Source organism: Eptatretus burgeri, chromosome 7 (genome assembly GCF_056783735.1).
Source record: "Eptatretus burgeri isolate ZD-2024b chromosome 7, Ebu_testis_v1, whole genome shotgun sequence".
In the NCBI taxonomy this organism is placed as follows: domain Eukaryota; kingdom Metazoa; phylum Chordata; class Myxini; order Myxiniformes; family Myxinidae; genus Eptatretus; species Eptatretus burgeri.
Window position 1 is genome coordinate 53039091 of NC_140967.1, and position 15000 is coordinate 53054090.

Consider the following 15000-nt stretch of genomic DNA (forward strand, 5'->3'; position numbering starts at 1 on the left):
CCTGGACCATGGCCAGAACGTGCCATTGAGCTCGCCCTGCATCTGCAGGTCAATGAAGACTTCCTCAAGCAGCAATATGCTTTTGAGCTCTACAATGCTGGTCATGACCTTTTGGCAGAGGAGGTGATTTTTGAAACAATTTTTAATTTGCAAACTGTTGAAGGATATGTTGAGGATAACAAAAATAAGTATATCTGTCATTCCAAGTTAATGGTAGCCATATTGAAGGTATAGTGTGTGGTTTCATCTATAGACCATATAACCATGTTTTGCGACATACTGTTCATCCGAGGTTCAACATAATCCAAGCCAGAGGGACAATTAATAAACTAAATTAACTCAATAAAGCACATACTTTCAACATGGCTACCATATTTTGTGTCTTTCTTTCTTTCTTTGTTATTTATTTTCTTACTTTGTGACTTCTGTCCTTTTTTTTTCTTTCCTCTTTCAATTTTTACTTTCTGCTTATTTCTGTCTCTGCTGTAAAAAGGTTTTTTTAGTTTTAGAACAATGATGCATACAATGATGTTTGGTTAATGGTTTATTTCAGTTTATTAATAGCTTTTCTCTATAAACCATTTTTTTGTCAGCAATGGAGACATGAACAGTATTGTCACGTGTAAGTTCCCTGGCTTGCAGCCACGAACGGCTCCTTGTGGAAATACGCACACTATGAGGTCTCGCCTCAAGAGACGGCTGAGCTTGGATCTCATTTGGTCGCTCGCCCGAAACGTATAGCCAGTGATCTTATTCCGAGTGTGGGCTAATCCCGTGCCAGTTATCAGGATTATGCTGGATTTATTAATTGCGTGTCGAGTATCGACTAAACACTGGGATGAGGGGCAAAATTTTGGTGTCCTGTCTGTCTACCCTACGTGACAGTCTCCATTTCATTGTCCGTCTACCCGACGTCACAGCGTTATGTCGCATCTATGTTCGACTCACTCACATGCCACTCACTCTCTGATCTTAATTAATCCCACCACACTATTTTGGCGAAACCTTGTCTAAAGGCCCAGTCACACCTTGACGTTTTAGCCAGCAATGGCAACGTATTAAAATGTATGTAAAACGCTGGCTTACGTTGAACTTTTGATGTTTTTTTTTAAAAGATTCGGACGTATTCATAACGACTTGGTCTTATGCATAATGTATTAGTAATGGACACAGAACGTTTCGTTGTGTTATAGATAATTTGTACCAACGAATGCTGAACCTGTTGTCGGCCTTCACAACTTCTGCCCAACGATAGTCTAACTTAGGCATAGCGTGCTGCACGTATCGCCGACGAACTCGTGGCGTAGCCTATTAAAAGGCTGCCGCACAACGATTCAAATCATAACCGCCGCAGAAATGGAAGTGTCAACATCGCAGTCACACCTTGGCGATCTTGCCAGCGTATGCCGACCTCTGAAAAATGCGTCTAAAACGCTGGCGCACGTCGAATACAGTATGGGTAAGTTTGGTATGCGTGAATAGAACGCTAAAGTACGCTATCATATGTCGTATTAAGTGGAGTACATCTTGTAATTTTAAACATGTTGAAAATTTTACGACGTACTTGCCGTATGACAAACGCTCCGCATGCGATGAGAATAAGTTGTACGCATGATATGCGATCGTTGACACACATCGACACACGTTACTTGTAAGGTGCTCATAAGTCCAAACACGTCAAGGTAATGGTTCGCGTCAGTGTTCCAGACTCCCGGGTTTTTTTTTTCTTCGGTATGACGGTGTTCAGTGTACAGTGCGGTTATGATTTAAATCGTTGAGCGGCAGCCTATTAATTATATTATATTATAACCGCACTAGAAATCGAAGTGTCAAAATCACCATCATACCGAAGGAAGGAAGAAAAAAAACAAAACAAACAAAAAAAAACCAGGGAGTCTGGAACACTGACGCTAACCATTACCTCGACGTGTTTCGACTTATGAGTGCCTTACAAGTAACGTGTGTCTGTGTGTCACCGATTGCGTAACGTGAGTACAACACGTTACTCATAGGTTTGAAATAAGTTTCAGGTACGCTAAACATTACCTCGACGTGTTTCGACTTATGAGTAACTCACAAGTAACGTGTGTCGACGTGTGTCACCGATCGCGTGACGTGCCTACAACTAATGGCCAACGTTATGCGGAACGTACAAGTCATACGCTGGCATAAGTCTTAAAATTTCAAGCATGGAAAATTTGAGGACAACCGAAAAGTACAACGTTTAAAGCGAGCGTACAACGACGTATGGCAGTGTTTTTCAGCGTGCTCTCAATGTTATCAAAACTTACCCATAACGTATTTGACGTGTATCAGCGTTTTAGACAAATTTTCCAAAAATCGGCATAAGCTGGCTAAAACGTCAAGGTGTGACTGGGCCTTAAGATACGGATTGCTGTTTTCGCGTCTATGTTCCATCATAATTACACAATGCCTCGACACGCAATGCATGGACTTTCACTTGTTTTTACTAGAGGGATGCCTCACGTACCGAATGAGGTGACACATGGGAGACAGAGGGAGGTGCAGGAAGCACGTGCGCACGCACACACACACACACACACACACACACACACACACACACACACACACACACTCATTCACACAGAAATCAGGGAAGGTTTGTAAGGTTCAAATGTTCTTGAAGGAAAAGCACAGAGAACAGAGTAAACAAGTACCGTCCAACAACAAGACCGTCCCTGGCAAAAGGGAGTGAATACCGCTCGCCTCGTCCTTAAATGCTCCCCCCCCCCCACCTCTTCTTGTCCCTCATGTCATGTGGTGCGGCCACTCAGATGGCATCTTCCCTACCTTCACCACAATCAAGTGATGCCCCCGCCCCTTTGGCCAATCGTGGTCGTTGCCAGCATGTCTGGCAAATCGTAAGCTGTATTGCTGCCGCAGTGGTGTGGTCCCACATGAGGCATCCCCCAATGTGATGACATTTACGCAGTGATAATGTCACGTCTGCTGGGCTGCATCCGGTCCTTAAAATGGAGGGGTGAAAAGGGAGTGACATTCTCGTGTTACATGCTGGGGTGGCTTGATATTAATGACTGACTTAATCTCTGGGGTTCCTTCCCCTCATCTTGCCTGCCACTTACCGGTTTGACAGTAAGGACGGATCAAGCAACATTCTTAACCTATATAACCTCTCTATTACAAACAACACCTCAGAGCCTCGGTGGTGCACATTTCTGTCCACTCTGTGGATAACGACTCATCAATAAGCGAGAAAACTGATCTGTAATTATTTCTGTTATATAATGCAAACCGTAGTGTCTGTCCGTGCATTTGCCTGTCTCCCGTTTACGGCGGCCACTTACCGCGCTGCATTTAAACAGCTCAACATTCACTTTTGAAATGATGGGAGAACAGGCATGAATAATGTTAATGCCAAATTTTATTTTGCAAGCAGGATATTTTGCCCTCTTTTTAGACAAAATGAACTTCCGCTGCCCGATGTTTCACCACCATTTTACGGTGAAATGTTATTCAAATTGATAGATTAACTTAAAATTTTCCCATCACAAGTGATGGATACTTTCGCTTGGGGAAGGGTACTTTTGCTATCATGGAGTATGGTAGTACTCCATATAGACTCTCAAGGGATGATACAGGAAAAAAAATGACCGCCCATTCAAATGTGTACACAATGATACGCTCACAGACTCCTAAAGAGGGAAGTCATAAGCTTTTAAAAGCCATAACTTTTATTCTCGAGCATTTTCCCAACTACCAAGATTTAAAAAGACGCCAAAATGCATCGCTAAAGTACCACAACGAGAGATCACTACTTCTTTCTGATCGCCTCTCAAAACAATGTAAAACTGTAGCCCGACGTACCTCAATAACTGCTGCAGCCATGATGGAAATTCCAACGTGAGGAAGTTACTTTGTCTCTGGGCAAATGCACGCAACCCAGAATTTTAAAATAAATAAAACATTAATTGTTTAATTAGCAAAAGAAATCAAACGTAAATGTGGACTCAACCAAACCAGTCGAGGATTGTGAGGGGGGGGGAGGCGGATGGATGCTGGGCAGAACCACTCCAAAAGCGGTACATATCCAAACCATCACCCAAATCAACTGAAACGAGTATTAAAACAATTTAATAACATAGATGGATTTAATCCGTACCAAAACTAGAAGGGCACATGGGAGAGCGTAGACCTCCACAACGTAATGCCTCATTCACGAGAACATCTCGGGCCCAATACATTTTTGAAATATGCTACATATCGTTTCTGGCCCTATCTCTCAATAGTGAAGGGGCACTTTAAAAATTAATCAATTCTCGTACCCAGATACGGATTCTGATCTTCACCAAAATTGAATCAACTCTTCCTTGTCACACACCCAACATGTCTATCAAGTTTCGTCCCAATCCGTCCAAAACTTTTTGAGATATCGTGATACATATAATTTTTGGCCCAATCTCTCAATGGTGAAGAATCGCTTTAAAAAATTTGAGTCGTCGGATCTGGAAATGGATCTTCACCAAAATCTAATCAGTTCATCCTTGTCACACACCCAACCTGTCCACAAAATTTCATCCAGATCCGTCCACAACTTTTTGAGATGTCCTCATCGTAAGCATCACTTGGCTGACTCAAGTCATGGATCAAGGTGGTTTTGAACGTGTCACAGATTGAAAAATCCAAATAAATGTTAAAATATCATTTTGTGCGGCAATACACTGCTCCAATCTGTTACTGTACGGTTGTGGAAAGACGTTTCACAGGTATTCTCATTTGTTTAGGAACAGGAATGGTGTAGTTTCACTCTGAAATATCACTGCATTATCGCAGCTTCTCATTTGGAGTTCATCACATGAGTCCTCTTGGTAAATCTATTTGTTTGTAGGTCGCAAATTGGTTTATAACGGTGTTTTTTGTTTGTAGGGAGGATTAACGGGGGATGATTAACTCGTGTATTTATGTTAACGGCCGCCATTAATCCCACATTCTCATCAGTTCGGCCGTCTTTGGCTGAGATAAGTTTGACCGAAGTTTTTCATGAACCGGCTGGTGCCGGCGATAACTAGACAGCTTGGAGGTGATTGTGCAACGAGACTTCCAGTTTAATGTAAGTCCGAGGGATGGCACACGCATTCATGAATCACCCTGCCTGCAGCAGTCATGTACATTCTCTCACTGCTCACCCTGCCTACAATTTGGGTATTATTATACATAAAGTTGCTCATATTGCAACACTTTGATTTGCATCATTTTGGTATGTAATAAAAAAAACGACAGGTAAATTCATGTTTTCAATTTTGATTTTTTAAATATTGTGAAATAAACGGGCATACTTGATCTTCGTAAGCTTCTTTAAAACATCATGAGTTCTTCACACTCCCAAATAAACAATATTTGTTCTCAAACATTATTATGAAAAAGAAAGTGTTATAGTTGCTATGATAAAGTTTACTATTGAAAACTATTGCACAAAAGGTGAACTGTGATCGTTTTTCTTTCTAAATGACATGCAAATGCATGATGGAAATCACCTTCACCCAGCATCAAGTGCTAACCAAGATGGCGTCCAGTAGCTACGTCCGGCTCTGTATGTTGTAAAATAATGGCAATTAGCATTCTATTTATTTTCAGTTTAGTGGTGGTAATCCACAGAGTAGGAGGAGACAAAAGCCAGGATTGAGGTGTGGAGGGGAAGAATGTACCATAAACCAAATAACATTGTTGGATTTAATCCATACCAATATAACAAAATATGTGAAACATTCCGCATTTTATTACTTACAAAAAAATTGCAGAAACAAGAAAAAATATAACAATTAAAAATGTATAAACATAGAGGGACGAAATTTCAAAAAAACAACGTAGGAATGACACCACATTACAATGCCATAATACAACACCACAATCCTCTTATGGATTAACGTCACATATTTTGACATTTTCCTTTTGTTGTGGGATTGTGATGGAACAATGTCAAAAGATATCATGATGCTAAACCAGAAGAGGATTATTGTTGTGTTGTGGCGTTGTAATGTGGTTTCGTTCTTCGTTGTTATTCTTTTTCGTTCGTCTTCTTCATCCATCACAATCCCACAATAAAAGTAAAATGTCAAAAGATGTGATGGTAATCCATAAGATTGTGGTGTCGTATTGTGGCATCGTAATGTGGTGTTATTCCTACCTTGTTATATATGGATATATACATATACATACATACATACATACATACATACATACATACATACATACACTTGTGGATGCATGAAGATGATGGGTACAGGCACACAAAACTCAACAAAACATAGACGATTACAATACACACAGTTATGGATTAAGTCAGATAAATTATTTGCACCAAGGGAACGGGTTAAAATGGGATACCAAACATAAACGTGTCAAAACATTAGGTGGGATTTCTTTGATGTGCTTCGGGCATTGATGTGAAATGCACAAACGTACGATGTATAAGCACAGCATCATTTCTTGATGAAATTAAAAATAAAACAAGTGGTGCCAGGCACAACAAATCCCACCCATTTAAGGCATAAAGTTATTTTGGGGATCAATTTAAATTTGATACATCCTTAACCTGAATGTTGATTATAAGGAATATTTTAGTCTTAGTTTGAAGTCAATTAAACCATTTTTGACGAAGTTATGAGCGAAAAAGATTTTGACCTTTTCGTCACCTGACCTTGACCTTTGACCTAATTGGACCCAAAAGTTAATGGGGTCGTCCGAGGTTCATTACCCACCTGTGGATACAATTTGATAGTGTTTGAGCCAGCCATTTTCCCGTAAAGTTGTATTTTCGTAACTATGTTTTAGTTTTAATGGAAAATTTGTAATTTTGACCGATGGCCATGACCCCCAAAACTTCGGACCCCACCGATCTTCACAAATATGCATTTTTCACTAAAGGAATGGGTAGGATTATAAGTGACAAATAGAATAAGATTCACTATAAGCTTAGTTTGAAGTAAATCAGATCATTTTTGACGAAGTTATGAGCGAAAAACGATTTTGATCTTTTCATGACCTTGACTTTGACCTTTGATCCAATTGGACCCAAAAGTTAATGGGGTTGTCTGAGGTTCATTGCCCACCTGTGGATTAAATTTGATAGTGTTTGCTAAAGCCGTTTTGCCGTAAAGTTTCTAACAGACAAACAAGCAGTCAGAGATTGGTACTTACGAAATCGTCAACTTGACCTCTAACCTTGTCTAATAAAAGCTGTCTCTCGCGAAGGTAGCGACGCAAACCAGAAGTTTCTACGATGATTCTGTAACAAACCATCAAAAATCGTAACGTTGACCGAAGCAAAAATCTCCATTTCTCCACGCAATTATTTAATATTATTTTATCAAAGTCAGAAAACCATATTATTCGGCCATCCACCAACAATCTTTACATAATCCGACGGCTTAGCGAGTCAGGCATGCGACGATAACCTTTATTGGGATAAAAAATGACTTTTAAACACCATCTTTATCGAAAACACCGTCAGCGCGCACACGGAAAACCTTTACGTGATCAACGACGCCTCTGCTCGAGCGTGCTGCACCACGTGACGAGCTGTGACGCGGCGAGTGAAATATTTTTTATACAATCTTAAAACGTCTCCAAAACATCCGATTTTTACCAGAATTTCGACAACCGAGTTTTAAGCATCATAAGCGATCGCAAAAACCGAAGACAAAATTAAAATCGAAGTTAAAACGAACTCGTAACGTTGACCGAAGCAAAAATACTCCATTTCTCCACATGAATTTACGGAATTATGTTTGACCTCACTGTGACCTTGATCTTTGACCGATTTTGACCAAAATCTAATCAGCGCAAGCCATCACCCTCCTGAATCACGTGGTGTAATTTGACATTAGTAGCTTCTTCCGTTCTCGAGTTATCTGTACCAAACCATCAAAAATTAAATATTTGACCTCACTGTGACCTTGACCTTTGACCAATTTTGACCAAAATCTAATCAGCGCTAGCCATCACCCTGTTAAATCACGTGGTGTAATTTGCCATTGGTAGCTTCTTCTGTTCTCGAGTTATCATGCCTACAAACAAACACACAAACAAACAAACAAGCAGTCATAGACTGGTACTTATGAAATCGTCAACTTGACCTCTGACCTTGTCTAATAAAAGCTGTCTGGAGAAGGTAGCGACGCTAACCAGAAGTTTCTACGATGATTCTGTACCAAACCATCATACATCAAATGTTTGACTTCACTGTGACCTTGACCTTTGACCGATTTTAACCAAAATCTAATCAGCGCTAGCCATCACCCTCCTGAATCACGTGGTGTAATTTGATATTGGTAGCTTCTTCTGTTCGCGAGTTATAATTTTTTTTGATGTTTGACCTCACTGTGACCTTGACCTTTGACAGATTTTGACCAAAATCTAATCAGCGCAAGCCATCACCCTCCTGAATCACGTGGTCTAATTTGACATTGGTAGCTTCTTCCATTCTCGAGTTATCGTGCCTACAAACAAACACACAAACAAACAAACAAGCAGTCATAGACTGGTACTTATGAAATCGTCAACTTGACCTCTGACCTTGTCTAATAAAAGCTGTCTGGAGAAGGTAGCGACGCTAACCAGAAGTTTCTACGATGATTCTGTACCAAACCATCATACATCGAATGTTTGACCTCACTGTGACTTTGACCTTTGACCGATTTTAACCAAAATCTAATCAGCGCTAGCCATCACCCTCCTGAATCACGTGGTGTAATTTGATATTGGTAGCTTCTTCTGTTCGCGAGTTATAATTTTTTTTGATGTTTGACCTCACTGTGACCTTGACCTTTTACAGATTTTGACCAAAATCTAATCAGCGCTAGCCATCACCCTCCTGAATCACGTGGTGTAATTTGACATTGGTAGCTTCTTCCGTTCGCGAGTTATCATTTTTTTTTGTTTGACCTCACTGTGACCTTGACCTTTGACAAATTTTGACCAAAATCTAATCGGCGCAAGCCATCACCCTCCTGAATCACGTGGTCTAATTTGACATTGGTAGCTTCTTCCGTTCTCGAGTTTTAACTTTTTTTTGGATGTTTGACCTCACTGTGACCTTGACCTTTGACCGATTTTGACCTAAATCTAATCAGCACTAGCCATCACGCTCCTGAATCACGTGGTGTAATTTGACATTGGTAGCTTCTTCCGTTCTCGAGTTATTGTGCCTACAAACAAACAAACACAGAAACAAGCACACAAAAAAACACACAAACAAACAGAAACGGAACTGATCAATATACTTACGAAATCTTTAGATTTCATCCGTCCAAAAACGTCCGTCCAAAATCTTTAGATTTCGTAAGTAACAAACAAACAGAGGACGGAAGTCATCAATACACTTACGAAATCTTTAGATTTCGTAAGTAACAAACTAACAAACACACAAACAGAGGACGGAAGTCATCAATATACTTACGAAATCTAACAAACCGGACGATTACAATATCCCGCTCCCTCCCTCCCTCCGGGAAGGGGTGGGATAATAATAAAGTAGCACGGGCAATGTATAAGCACAGGCTCATTCACTTCCGCCATACTTAGAAAAAACACGTGGGTGATGTACAAGGACAGAACGCTGGTTTGATTGCTCGATGTATCAGAAAAACCAACTCGGATTATGTGATGAAGCCAAAACATGGCTATTACTTGTGTGCACAAATAAAACATCATGTTTCTATCGCTTTGATAAATTCCAATCCACTGGGCCATGAAGGAATGATCCTATAAACCAGAAGGCTTGAAGGCCGGAGCCTACACAAACTGTGTGCCTCAAAATGCCTGTGATGCCGATGGGCTGCAACCTATGATGCTTTTTTATAGCTGCTTTTGGTTTTTTTCACACTGAAGAGAAAACCTGTACTTCTTGTGAAGACTTGGCAATTGTGATATAACACTTCTGAATGTATCTTGGGTCTCACAGAGCAGAAAGATGCCGGAGGTATGATTTATTTTTTTCATGGTTGGGATGGAGTCAGGCCAGCTGTCCAACTAATGGGTGTAAGGCATTCCTTCGATGATCTGCCCACTGTTTTACGAATGCATAGTCCGTCCGTCCAAACACGGTTCAACTGTTTCGATATATAGGGTGTCCCAAAAAAACATACAACTTTTAAAATGCTTCGTTTCATCCTAAAAAAGCAGTAATTTTGTCACTAATGCTTCATTTCTTGTTGCAGAGACCCTGAAGTTTATTTTGATACCAAGCAAGCGCCAGAAAAATGCCAAGACTGACTGTACAACAACGGACGAAAATTGTTGAACTTTGGCACCAGACGAAAGGTGTCATACAGGTGCAACGTCTTTACTCAAGACATTTCGGTATCCACTTGCGCCATGCACCAAACTTTCGGACAATAAAGTGCATCATCACAAAGTTTACCAATGTGGGAACCATCTGTGACCTTCACAAGGGTCACAGTGGTCGGAAGAGGACAGGTCGTAATGAAGAAAATGTGGAAATGGTGAAACAGGCGGTCGTTCAGAGTCCAAAAAAATCGATTTGCCGACTTTCTACCAAGACAAACATTCATAAGAGCACCGTTCAGAGGATCCTTCGCCAAGACATTCATGCCTTTCCATGCAAAATTCAAACGGAAATGGTGCTTACTGATCAACAGAAATGCAAACGACGAGACTTTGCAAATTGGTTCTCAGGAAAGTTGGAGGAAGATGCAGACTTCCTCAAAAAACTTCACATGAAGGACGAATGCCATGCTCACTTGTCCGGGGAGGTAAACAAGAAAAACTTTCGGTACTGGGGAACTTAAAATCCTGGTAATGCATCAACTGAACCGGTGCCTCGATCTGTTCTCAAAGTCACCATGTGGGTGGCGGTTGGTTGGTATGGGATAATTGGTCCATACTTCTTTGAAGATGACCAGGGACGCACTTGCACGGTAAACCAGAAGAACTATCACGAAATGATTCAGGAATTCTATCTGCCTGAGCTACGTACTCAGGCCTGTAGGAGAAACAACCTGATCCAGATGAGAACCCATTGGTTCCAGCAGGATGGGGCACCGCCCCATACAGCCAGGGAAACAAGGCGTTTTCTCAACCAACATTTTGAGGGCCGCTTTACCTCCCTCTACAAAGACGTTGAGTGGCCACCGTATTCCCCTGACCTTACTCCTCCAGACTTCTTCTTGTGGGGGTATCTCAAGGACAGGATCCATGGAACATTAGGCCTCAGACTCTTGATCAGCTGAAGGAAAACATCCACTGAGAAATGCAGAACATTCTTCAGGAAACGTTTCCCAAAGTGATGGAGAACATGACAACGCGTTTGCAGGCAGTGATTGGACAACGTGGAGCCTACGTCGAACATGTGGTCTAAAAGAAAACGACGATTCTACACCAAAATTTAAATTTTGGTGGCAAGTTTGACATTGGTACAATAAACTTCAACCTTTCAGCTTTCTATCCAGCCATATATCTTTTTTAAAATACAGTAGACGATGTGTAAGTCGGCAGCGTGTAACTCGTCACTTCGCCGAAGTCGGCAGCGTCAAAAAGTCCCAAATTTATCTAATGTTAAATCCCTTTGAATAAAGTCTAATTCGTCATCTCTAAGTCGTCACTTTGTCTAAGTCGTCAGATGTTGTCCGTTCCCGCGTAATGCAAACTCAAGTAAATTACCACGCCTAACTCGTCACACGGTACTACTACCTCGTAAGAAGCCAGATTTCATGGAATCGTGATGCGCGCTCATTGGTGTACAAAACCAGTGATAGGATATTTATAACTGCGCTGCGTTCAGCTCGGTCAGCGCGCCGTCCCACATGCATCTGAAGAGGTTGGCAGGCTGCGCAATGCAGTCTCTGGCGAAGGAGGAAAGGATCGATCGAGCTTAGTGTTGAAGTCCGATCATGGTTTTATATTGGCTTGTTTTGTACATCACCACACTCACTTTCACATAGGTATTGAGTGGTAGTCATCACGATGACTGTGTGTCATGTAATTTGTCGATGGTATATGACTTTTCATTCCATATGAAAACTCATTCTACATTCATTCCAATGAATGAATTCTAACAGCCATTCATTCCACATTTGTCGATGGTCATATACCATCACCGATGGTATATGAGTTGTCATACAGTTGTTCATTATCTTTACTTTTGATAAAGTGATTCATGAATTCCATCTTTGCTTGATCACTGTCCAACTCACCAATGAACCCCCACCTATGCCCCGAGGATTGTGTTTCCCTTTTGGTACAATAGCCGGCTTAGAGATTGTTGCGCCCTCTCACACACACATCAGCCTAGTGTCCAGGCCACGCGCGACTTCATCCTTCACCCCACAGTCATCATGAATGTTCGCATACGCGTAAGTCATCACATGTCTAAGTCGTCACTTTTTTATCGGTCCCGATGGTGACCACTTACGCCTAGTCTACTGTATATGTTATGACCATCCTCTTTGCAGATGAAAAGTTGTAATTTTTTTTTTGGGACATTCTGTCGATAATAGGTTAATGTCGTCTGTCTGTCTCTGTCTGTCCCACACTTAAACACGGAAAAGCCCTTCAGAGGAAACAAGGTCAAATGAGCTAAGATCCTCATCCTCTTAATGATGACGTCATAAAACGAATATGACGTCATTGTGATGTATCAGGTTTGCGATAAATTATCTGTGCTAATGCCCGGCTTGATTCCCGCAAACAAAATTCAAACAGCTTGCCTAGTTTCGGGGATAATGGTATCGGTGATTTCCATTAGCGGCGATATTATGATGTCAACTTTTTTCTAGGAAGAATTTCCAAAATCGGAGATGGTTACTGCCTGCGCGTGGGCTTTCTGCATATACATGGCAAGTTTCACGAAGATCCGATGAAAACTCTGGGTTGTGAAACAAAAAATGTCAAAACATAGTAATGACTTCATAAAAATCGATCTGACATCATAGTGATGTATCATATGTGCGGTAATTCATCTCTGCTAATGCCCCGTTCGATTCCCACAAACAGAATTCAAAAAGCTTGCCTAGTTTCGGAGATAATTTTTAAGGCGATTTCCATCAGCAAAGATATTTTGACGTCATAACTTTTTTTTAGGAGGAATTTTCAAAATCGGAGATGGTTACTGTCTGCGCAGGGTATTTTTACATATATATGCCAAGTTTCAGGAAGTTTCGATGAAAACTGTAGGCTGTGAAACAAAATAGTCCACAAGAAGAAGATGAAGAACAACAACGTGAGTAAGACTTAGAGATCCTCCACGAGGATCTAAAAAGCAAAGTGTTACTCGAGAGATTGCATCTTCATGCATATAAAAGTGCAGATCGTGCAACATTTAGAACCAAGAACTTTCCCAGTAGATGGATTGGATATGGTGGGCAGTCCCCGAGCCTCCACAGTCTTCCAATGTGATGCCATTAGACGACTTATTTTGGGGGTATGTTAAGGATTGTTTTCCAAACCTCTGTTGCTGACATTGAAACACTTCGTGCAAGGATAACAAATTATTATATCACACTGCACAAGCTGTGTGACTCGGGATATGTTGGCCGACATGTGGAGTGAAGTGGATTATCACTTGAATATGCTATGTGCCACTAAAGGTGCACATGTTTAGATGTAGTGAAGAACACAACAAACGTTATGGATGATTTGACAAAATGTAAAAAAAACTACATCATTGTTTCTCGTTTGGTTTGGGTGTAATGCAATCTTTAAAATGGAACAAGACTTTGTGGGCAGCCTGTACCTCGTTCCTTAGCCTAAAATTATCTTCATATAATCCATGATAAGAAAACCAAATCTAATGTTTTGAACTCTCTTCTTTTCTTTAAGCGCCAGGTGCGTACAACAACTCAAAACATTTCTTATTGAACCTCCCATATTTTTTAAAAAATCATTTTCATCTTGTGCAAGAATAAAGGGCGTCCTTTTTTTTCTACTTTTTTTAACACCATGGTGCTATATTTTTACCATGGGATTCTGCTAGTTTGTTTATAACAAACATCAACCACACTCTTGGATAGCAGGCCGTGTAAGTTGGTGTCTTCTCTCTCTTTTTTTCACCCTTGTGTTCTTATGTTTAATCACAAATGTCAAAATAGTTTCATTTTATTGGGAATATCCTCTGTTTTTTTTTTTGTGCACAGTTTACAAAGTATTAAAACTCTGCATCACAGTGCCACAAGGCAAGGGCTCAGATTGACATCAACCTACTTCACCCCTATTTCATGAATCTGGTGGCTTGTTCCAGAATCTGGTTCTCTTTTATATGTACTGCATTAATCGATTCAACTGCTTTATTCAAAGTGTTGAAACAGAGTGGTGGAAGACTGTTTTTAATCAGGTAATCGTCGTGTAACAACACTACATCTTTTTCCCCATGCCTCAATGTTTCAGGCCAGCATGGCGGTGAGTGATCACGGAGTACTTGCATCCCAACTGTTGCTGGTCGCAGGTCAGCGTCTCTGTTATGCCTTGCTGCACATCCAGACTAAAGACGGCATGGAGCTGTTGGCACGGTTACCACCCACTCTCTGCACCTGGCTCAAAGCCATGGTATGGCTTAATATTCAATAAACACTTCATTACTTCTTCTCTCACAATTCTCGATCTTTACCTTCGCATTCTGCGAAAGGTTATGTATTGGTCGCTGTGTATTTGTTTATTTATTTGTGTGTGTGTGTGTGTGTGTGTGTGTGTGTGTGTGTGTGTGTGTGTGTGTGTGTGTGTGTGTGTGTGTGTGTGTGTGTGTGTGTGTGTGTGTGTGTGTGTGTGTGTGTGTGTGTGTGTGTGTGTGTGTGTGTGTGTGTGTGTGTGTTATTCGCATAACTCAGAAAGTATAAAACCAAATCGCTTGAAATTTGGTGGGATGATGGGTTATTATCCAAGGAACATTTGATTAGATTTTGGGAGCGATCGGGTCAAAGGTCAAGGTCAAGGAAAGGTCAAATTCGTATTTTTACCATAGCGCGGTCAATTTTGATCTAATTGGCATGCAACTGATGCCAAAATGTTCAG

The 15000-nt window shown here is 40.9% G+C and overlaps 1 protein-coding gene across 3 annotated transcripts in view; it reads left to right on the top strand.

Moving 5' to 3' along the window:
• RAB3GAP2 (RAB3 GTPase activating non-catalytic protein subunit 2) overlaps positions 1 to 15000 on the top strand; it is a 232069-nt gene that overhangs the window by 203229 nt on the left and 13840 nt on the right. The window contains exons 34-35 of one of the 3 annotated variants that reach the window (XM_085888493.1): positions 1 to 123; positions 14380 to 14538. The exon at positions 1 to 123 is cut by the window's left edge and continues 87 nt beyond it. In XM_085888493.1, the coding sequence (XP_085744619.1) occupies positions 1 to 123; positions 14380 to 14538 (282 nt within the window). Of the gene's footprint in view, positions 124 to 14379; positions 14539 to 15000 lie in introns of those variants that run through there. The other 2 variants (XR_015060109.1, XM_085888494.1) reach the window with 2 other exon arrangements.